The sequence below is a fragment of the Solanum verrucosum genome, unplaced genomic scaffold (genome assembly GCF_900185275.1).
Source record: "Solanum verrucosum unplaced genomic scaffold, falcon-dt-bn FXZP01000182.1, whole genome shotgun sequence".
Taxonomy (NCBI): Eukaryota; Viridiplantae; Streptophyta; class Magnoliopsida; order Solanales; family Solanaceae; genus Solanum; species Solanum verrucosum.
Window position 1 is genome coordinate 6,361,102 of NW_026020378.1, and position 8,215 is coordinate 6,369,316.

Sequence of the window (8,215 nt, forward strand, 5' to 3'; positions counted from 1 at the left end):
TTCTCTATTTACCCATTTAACATTGCCTTTTTTGTCTCTATGTCTGCAATTAGGGGTCAGCTGCAGACATTATCAAGATTGCAATGATAAACATTCACTCTGTGCTTGATCATTTTGAGAAATCTCTGTCCCATTCTGCGGTTGATGAAAAGTTTCATGTGCTTAAAGGACGTTGTCGGATTATTTTACAGGTAGTTTTCAAGTATTCTCTACCTGAACAGAAAATCTTTCACTTGGTTCTTCATCTGTTTTCAATTATGACACTGACATTTCACACCCCTAATTAGTCAGTTTTTGGTACTCTCAGAAAGGACTTTTTTGTCTCTAAAGAAAAAGAGGGATAAAGCAGTCCGTATTCTTTTAACAGTAGCAGTTTATGTTGTGGTTCTAGGGATGGCAATGGGGCGGGGGCGGGGGCGGGGGCGGGGGCGGTTTAGAGCCTGTTTGGATTAGCGTAAAAGTTGGTCAAACCTACTTTTTAAGTCATTTTTAGTTTTTGGGAGTGTTTGACAAAGTTAAAAATAACTTAAAATAAGTTTAAAATGACTTAAAAAAAGTTAAAAGTTAAAAGCAGGTACTCCCCTACTTTTCATTTTTTAACTTAAAGTTACTTAAGCTTGATTTTTTAAAAACTACTTTTTTTTAAGTTAATCCAAACGTGCTCTTAGTCAAACACACAAAATTCTAAATCCGCCCCACATAACATTTTTTTTTCTATTCTCAACCCGCTCCGCCCGTCCTGCCCCTCTTAAGTTTTTTTTTCTTTATTTTATTATTTTCTTATACAAATATTTCAAAGTTTTATAAATCACCATTGTTATATTTAGAATTATTTAACAGTCGATTTAAAACTATTTTATTAGGCTATAAGCTAGCAACATTTTCATCGATAACTATTTTATAAACCCACTCCACTGTTTACTGCTCCAGTGTTTGTCAATGCAGCCTACGATGGCTGCCCATGTCTTTTTACTACTTACGGGTTGGGACTTTCTTTTGTAAAAATATATTCTATCATTTATTAAATTTAATAGAACATGATATTTTATAAGTTTTGGGGAATAAATTTTTTCATTAACTTTTTATTGAATATTACTCTTGCCTGAGATATCTCATCTAAATACATATTTAAATGTTCACTATTGCAAAACTGGTTATTTCCTAGAGTTGGTCAAATTCAGATGAAGTAAGGGAAGACATTAACATTATCTATTTTCTTTTTCAAGAATTACATATTTATTCTCAAGTAGGAGTAGTATTCAACCATAAAACAATAGAAGATTTTATTGCCTAAAAATTATAAAATATCATGTTCTATTAAATAATTTTTTTGATAAAATATCATTTTAGAAAGTTAAGTCATGGACTAATTTTAACTTCTTTTCCTTTTACGTTTTTACCATTAACAGAGGTATAATCAATAATTGAAAATAAACTCAAACTAAATCCCAACTTTTAAAAAGTAAAAAAGGCATGCGCAGCAGCAAGCTAAAGCTGCATCGACAAATATTGGAGGAGACCCGCACCCGCCCTGCCCTCCCCCATTGCCATTCTTATGCGGTTCAATTGCTCATAGTCATCACTCTCTGTTCCTATTTAGGTTGCTTCATTTTAGGATGTCCCAGAACGTTTAACTCACTTGTGGAGTTGTATTACTATGAGAATCTCAAAACGTCAAGAGTTCAAATTGGAATTAAACTTGATATACTTGATGTTTCAAATAAATGATTTCTTCTATTACACTGATACAATTCTAGTTAATTGGTGAACTTGTGTGCTTGTCAAATGTATCACTATAATGGACAGAAGGAACAATTTTCAATATTGTTATGAACTTTTTTTTTTTTAAGTGAACTGAAATATCGTTTAGTTTGGTAAGGGAGCATATAGTTAGTTGATTTTGTACTGTTTATATGATTCTACGAGAAATTTCATGTATTTCTGGTTAAGGAAATGCTTAGAATCTCTAGTAGGAAGACAAGAAATTTCTATTTCTCATCTCCATTTTAGTTCCTGAGCTATTTGCTTACATTTGCATTTGAATTTGTATTGGTTAAATATTGATCACTTGCTTCGGACATTGCTAAGGTTCATGATGAATTAGTACTTGAGGCTGATCCTTCTGTTGCAAAGGAAGCTGGATTGTTGTTGCAGATGAGCATGGAAAATGCTGTTTCTCTTCTTGGTAAGGGATCATAGCAAACTAAATATATGCCTGTCTGGATCTTAAGTCCTAGTTTATCTCAGGTTTGTCAAATGGAGGATTTTCTGGGGGATGGTGTGGAAGATCCTCTGATTGACTTAACCTTAGTTAAACCTTTTGGTGGACTAAATGATCTTATGTCGTTCTTTATTGTACTTTTTCCCTCTCTTAGAATTGATATTCTTCTTGAAGTTTGTGCTTATAGTAGTTCCTACGGTTGTGTTCCAGTCCCACTGCATGTGAAACTGAAGATTGGGAGCACATGGGGATCGTTGGAACCTTTCCAGGCCAGTGAATGATAGGTTTTTAAGTGTGGACATTTGTTGGCAAAGTTTAAAACTATTAGTTGCTTGATGCTGTTTGAACAGTATCAACAGCTGTTATTTTCAGGTAACCTGAAGCTTCTCGGGTGTCTTATTGTTAATGCATTCTATACATCTTTGTGGCATTTTAATTCTGACTATTATCTTTATTTCGGTGAAGCAGTTTCCTCTCAAGCAAGACCTTTATCTAACAGACCAAGCAAATGATGTTCACATGGGATGCAACTGTATAACTTCATGTGAATTAGCTGGTCATCAAAGTTATAATGTGCTCTTTGTTGGCAGTCATAATCTCACAATTTCTGTACAAGCAAAGGATCTGATTGATGGATTAGGTTACTTGAAGGAAGTGGGAAGGACAGAGGAAGAGACTCTTTAACTTTATTGAACAAATCTGCACTTGTTGGTGCTCTGATAAATTTGTAGAACTATGACATTCAAGTAAGTAATATTGTGATGAGGGTGCTCAGAACCAAGGCCGCTTTCAATATTTTTGAGAGCATGAGATGTGAAGACTCTGCTGATGAGATTTTCCTGATTGTCTCCAGAGCATGATGCTTCATCGTGTTGTAAGCTGACAAGCATCTTACAGGGCGAATGTGCTTAATTAATGATGATTATATAAGGGTTCTACCTCATTCTCCTGGATCTCAGAGAAAGCGGATGCTTAATATTGAAGTGTCAATTAATGGCAGGGTAATACCTATCAAGAGAACCAAGGAGTTGGTCCAAGTGGTGGAAGCCTTCTAGGTGCTTAATCCTTTATGCTCAAATTTCAAATCCTACTGGAGCCATATTCATTATTCAAGCTTGTGTTGGCCCTGGGCTACGAACCTTGTGAGGTGATTAATGCTCTGTAGTTGTGCCATGAATGATTTCAATGGGGTTATTGGTCCCCTAAAACCCAAAAGACAAGGGAAAAAGAAATTTACAGGGAAGCAATAAGCATAGGATAATTACTTTTCCATTGGCTAAGCCCTCAAAATTTAGTTAATGTGAATCTCCAGGAACATTTCGGGTTTCTATGAATTGTCGTGCGAGGATATTGAATGTCTTCTGGTGCATTTTCTGCTATATGTTCCCTGACATCTAATGCATGTGGAATTGGTTAATGGTGTTTGAGAATGTTACTTGCTGTTTTTTTGTCTCTCTTATGGAGGAACAACCTGGGACCTGGAAGATCCACATCCAATCACATCGTACAGTGAGAAGAGATAGATCAATCTCAAGGGGTTGGGGTTTGAAGGCATGCCACAGTTGCAGGAGCTTTCCTGGCAGTCAAATTTGAAAATATAGAGCTCACCCAGAATGGTTGTTATCATTGCTCAGAAGACCTCATTGGAAGTTACTGTTACTGTGCTACGCGAGAACTAGAGAAAAGTTGTCATTTGGTTAATGATCGATCCTGCAGAGGAGACATGAAAATTGTATTGGAAAGGGGCATGGATAAAAATTCTGGCACTTTGAATCTGCTTGTGGTGTTTGTATTGGAAAGGTGCATGGGATAAAAATTCTGGCACTCAATCTGCTTGTGGTGTTTTGTATTAGAAAGGTGCATGGATAAAAATTCTGGCACTCAATCTGCTTGTGGTGTTTTGTATTGGAAAGGTGCATGGATAAAAATTCTGGCATTTTGAATCTGCTTGGTGCTCGAGGGAGACGATCAGATGAATTTTGATGGTAAGGCGAATCCAGATTATTGAAGTCTATTATATAGCAGTCGTACTTCATGCAGTGTTCGATTGCTTGTATTGTAACCCCAAACTGAGACAACTGATCACTTATTCTTTTCTGTTTCAAACCACACCAATTCACTCTACAGTGTCCCTTGATTTTGTGTTGAGGAATATTGCAAGAAAGACTCTAAATCTATTTGAAAACAAGATGTCATAATCTCCATTACCACATATATTCATCAACCATATTTGAAATACAAACCAAACATTTTCATCCACACATGCAAACAACGTGCATCATGAACTGTGATTAACACAGTTAAACAGTACTTGCAACAGGGCATGCATTATTACACAAAACATTGCAATAAACAATATTTACATTAGGGAGATACATTATTAGACAAAGCGTTGTGACTATTGCAACAAAGGAGCAGGTAATGACCGAACTTTCTCCATGTTATTAGTTTTTAGCTAGTGCGTTTTGAGAAGGAAACAGGGCAATTTGATCGTCCAAAGTGAAATGGCAAATAGGCTTGTCTCCAGGCTTAACGTTGAGCAACTGAAAAGGCAATGCCTTAGGGTTCATGGATGCAGTATCCTCATGGCAGACTGATACTGCATTAACTTTTGTTCCATCAGCACCCACCATAGACACCATAAATGTCCTAGTGCTTCCTACATCATGGCAAAAGTGTACTGCATATGGGTAAGCTACTTTGTGACATACAACACCTTTGCCATTTGCTTTCTCTTCCACTTTTTCGATGGTATATGTTTGCACCTCTGGAGTTTCCTTCTCTACTTCAGTGGAAATTGCTATAATATTGTTTGTTCCCAGGTGAGATAAGGTGAAATCAATCATAGATTCCAAAGAAGTGGCACAATGTTTTACCTCTCCGTTACCCGCAGGCCCTTCACACATTTTGATTGTTTTCTTGATGTCTTTAGCACGTTCTGAGTCCTTATCAACAGAGAAGTGATTAAGAATTTCCTCAATTTTGTCCGATGAGAAAGCGATGGAATCTACAACTTTGCGTGGCAAAATGGGTGCTGGATTGTAGTTTTTGAGAGACTGAAGATTCATTTTTTTCCCTTGATGTAAATCTGTTTCAAAGAAGTATGGCGTCACTGGGTGATTGTCATTAAGATCTTTCTTAGCAGCATCATTGTACCATGAAAACACTCCCCATGGTTGGCGTACTTTGTGAAGCTCGTTCTCGGGGGCAGCTTGATACCATGAAAACACTCCCCATGGTTGGCGTACTTTGTAAAGCTCGTTCTCGGGGGCAGCTTGATACCATGAAAACACTCCCCATGGTTGGCGTACTTTGTGAAGCTCGTTCTCGGAGGCAGCCTGATACCATGAAAACACTCCCCATGGTTGGCGTACTTTGTGAAGTTCGTTCTCAGGGGCAGCCTGATACCATGAACCCACTCCCCATGGTTGGCGTACTTTGTGAAGCTCGTTCTCGGGGGCATCCTGATACCATGCACCCACTCCCCATGGTTGGGATATTTTGGTGTTTCCATCTCCATTGTATGCAGTTTTCTCTGCCAACGGAAGTATTCGAAAACAAAAGCCCTTAGTATTACATTTCAATTAGGTGCTTCCTCTTCCCTCTATTTTACTGCAATCCCTTTCATACTTCTACTTTTTGTACTTTGATTTTTAATGAATTGGAAGAACATGAGAAAATTTTCAAAATTTTGTTTTTATTTTTTTGTTTGGATGTGAAAAGATTAGAGGTGTCCATGGTTCGGTTCAGCCAGTTATTTTAAAGTTTATACCATTTTTTTGATTGGTCTATTTTTATGACCAAAGTTGGAACCATTCAATCATCCTGATTTCTCTCTAGTATCAGCATGATTGAGTTAATTTTTAATATATATTTTTCTATGTCATTAAAATTCACAACTAAAAGTTCGAACATGAAATCATTGGTACTTGCATATAACTTTGGTAAAAATTCGCTAAATTTCTATAGAGATTTATCCCACTATTGTACAATGTGAAAAACAAATTAAGTAAATAAGAGAGATTTAAATCATATAATCAAGTGGAAAGCTATTAATGAAGATGAGACTCATAGAGAAATCTAAATCATATGATAGGGAAGATATTAAAAAAATTATGCATAGTTAATCAGATCGTTGGAATACCTTATGGTTTGCTAATCAAGTTATTGGAACTAATTTAGTTTCAATAAGAGTCGTATATATAATAGTTTTAAAGTTGAAACTTTTTACTTGTTTGTTAATTTTCAACCTGATTCATAACTAATTAATGCATAGATTTATTAAATACAACCCGATATATATTTTTAAAATTTATTTTTATAAAATTAAAACATATCCTAATTATTTGGTAGATTATGGATTTATTTGGTAGACTATGCACGCGACCAAAATGCATACCTCATTTAACAACAAATACTACAAGGAAAAAAAATGAATTTAACTATGAACTTCATTATTCATCCATCGTCAAAATTTTCGGAGCTAAGAACTCTTTTTAATAACTCGTTATTAATCTGTCGCTAAATAGAATTAGCTATCATTTTCATGTTTGTTTAGTAATAAAATAACTTAATATATAAAAGAGAAAAGGATAAAAAATACCCTGTGAAAGGAACAAAATGTCATCCGTTTATAGTTTGGCTCAAAAATGTTGTTGCCGTCAATATTTTGGTTAAAAAAATGTCTTGCAGTCAATACTTTGGTCCAGAAATACCTCTATAGTTACTAAATGGGTCAAAAATACCATTTTCCGAATACATATATATTTTTTTTCTTTTTAAACACATTTCCGTCCTAATTAAAATATTATTGAAGAACCATGTTCTTGTTTTCTTTCTTTTAAAATCACTTTAACAAAGAAAAATTTAAGAAATATTTTTTTTCTTCTTAATCTCATTTTATCAATTAAAATAGAATACCTTCATGCACCCTTTCGACAAATAATATATGTCATATATATAAGATCATAGTATATCCATCATTAATTTATATTTATATAACGATAAAAAATAATTATAATATAATAAGAAATATTTTCATTTTTAATTATTTTTTGAATTGAAATAAGATAAACATTTGCTAATTTTAAAAAATATTATTAGAAAAAATGTGTTAAAAAGAAAATAAACAATATACTCCCTCCGTCCCATTTTATGTGGCAACATTTGACCGGGCATGGAGTTTAAGAAATAAATGAAGACTTTGAAATGTTTACTAAATTGCCCTTTAAAAAGTAGACTCTTTTTTCTCTCTCCTCATAAATGTATTGGAGTATTATTTTAAGATTAAGTGGGACCAACAAAGATAAAAGAGGAATTGTACCTTTATAAACTTACCATATAAGGAAATGTGACATTCTTTTTGGGACTGACCAAAAAGGAAATAGTGCCACATAAAATGGGACGGAGGGAGTATTTATTTGAAAAATAGTTGAGAGACATTTTAAGCCCTTCTCTATTTAATATAGTATAAATAGTAAAATCGTTTTTCTCTGTTTAATGAATCTTACCAGAAATGTGTAGTGCATCTTTGATAGGTGTGGGCATGGGAGTATTAGGCAATTTGACTCTCCAATACACCTCAGGAGATAAATTTGCTGCATGACTTACCACAAAAATTACCTAAACACAACAACAACAATTAATTAATTGTTCATATATAATCTACTTAATTTTTTTTTTCAATTGAAGATTAAAAATAAATTAAATATTATTTTACTCACAGAGAAAAGTGTGAAGAAATAATATTGGTGATGCAACTCCATTGTAAATGTATTTGCACACAATATAATGTTTGGCTATGGGATATGATTGTTAGGAAATTGCTAGCCAATTTATAGGGGTTAAGCAAGGGCCTTTATGGAAATATGTAATAAATATTAAATTATATAGTTATCTTATCTTATAATTAAATAATTTGAGATATGTACACAGTACACACACACCCCCTCATGCTGAATTTATTCTCTGTAACTAATGGTGACAACTGACAAA

General features: G+C 34.3%; 2 protein-coding genes across 2 annotated transcripts in view; one reads left to right on the forward strand and one right to left on the reverse strand.

Moving 5' to 3' along the window:
- Positions 1-4,176, forward strand: part of LOC125838817 (helicase and polymerase-containing protein TEBICHI) — a 39,663-nt gene extending 35,487 nt beyond the window's left edge. Inside the window, exons 24-29 of the mRNA XM_049517846.1 lie at positions 54-191; positions 2,089-2,185; positions 2,432-2,593; positions 2,690-2,786; positions 2,862-4,021; positions 4,135-4,176. Of these exons, the coding sequence (XP_049373803.1) occupies positions 54-191; positions 2,089-2,185; positions 2,432-2,502 (306 nt within the window). The 3' untranslated portion in view covers positions 2,503-2,593; positions 2,690-2,786; positions 2,862-4,021; positions 4,135-4,176. The remainder of the gene's footprint in view (positions 1-53; positions 192-2,088; positions 2,186-2,431; positions 2,594-2,689; positions 2,787-2,861; positions 4,022-4,134) is intronic.
- A 220-nt stretch (positions 4,177-4,396) lies between these two features.
- LOC125838820 (BURP domain-containing protein 17-like) lies at positions 4,397-7,986 on the reverse strand. Its single transcript, XM_049517849.1, has 3 exons — positions 7,945-7,986; positions 7,732-7,843; positions 4,397-5,756 (listed from the first exon to the last, which is right to left on the reverse strand). The coding sequence occupies exons 1-3, from the start codon at positions 7,984-7,986 to the stop codon at positions 4,666-4,668; spliced, it is 1,245 nt and encodes a 414-aa protein (XP_049373806.1). The 3' UTR covers positions 4,397-4,665.
- Positions 7,987-8,215: the final 229 nt, after the last annotated feature.

Bases quoted from the DNA above. Each gene is read 5' to 3' on its own strand.
- LOC125838820 (XM_049517849.1), bottom strand. From the start codon at position 7,986: ATGGAGTTGCATCACCAATATTATTTCTTCACACTTTTCTCT. The intron at 7,844-7,944 runs GTGAGTAAAATA...TGTTGTGTTTAG, and splicing joins ATTTCTTCACACTTTTCTCT to GTAATTTTTGTGGTAAGTCA. The intron at 5,757-7,731 runs GTAAGATTCATT...TTCCGTTGGCAG, and splicing joins AGATGCACTACACATTTCTG to AGAAAACTGCATACAATGGA.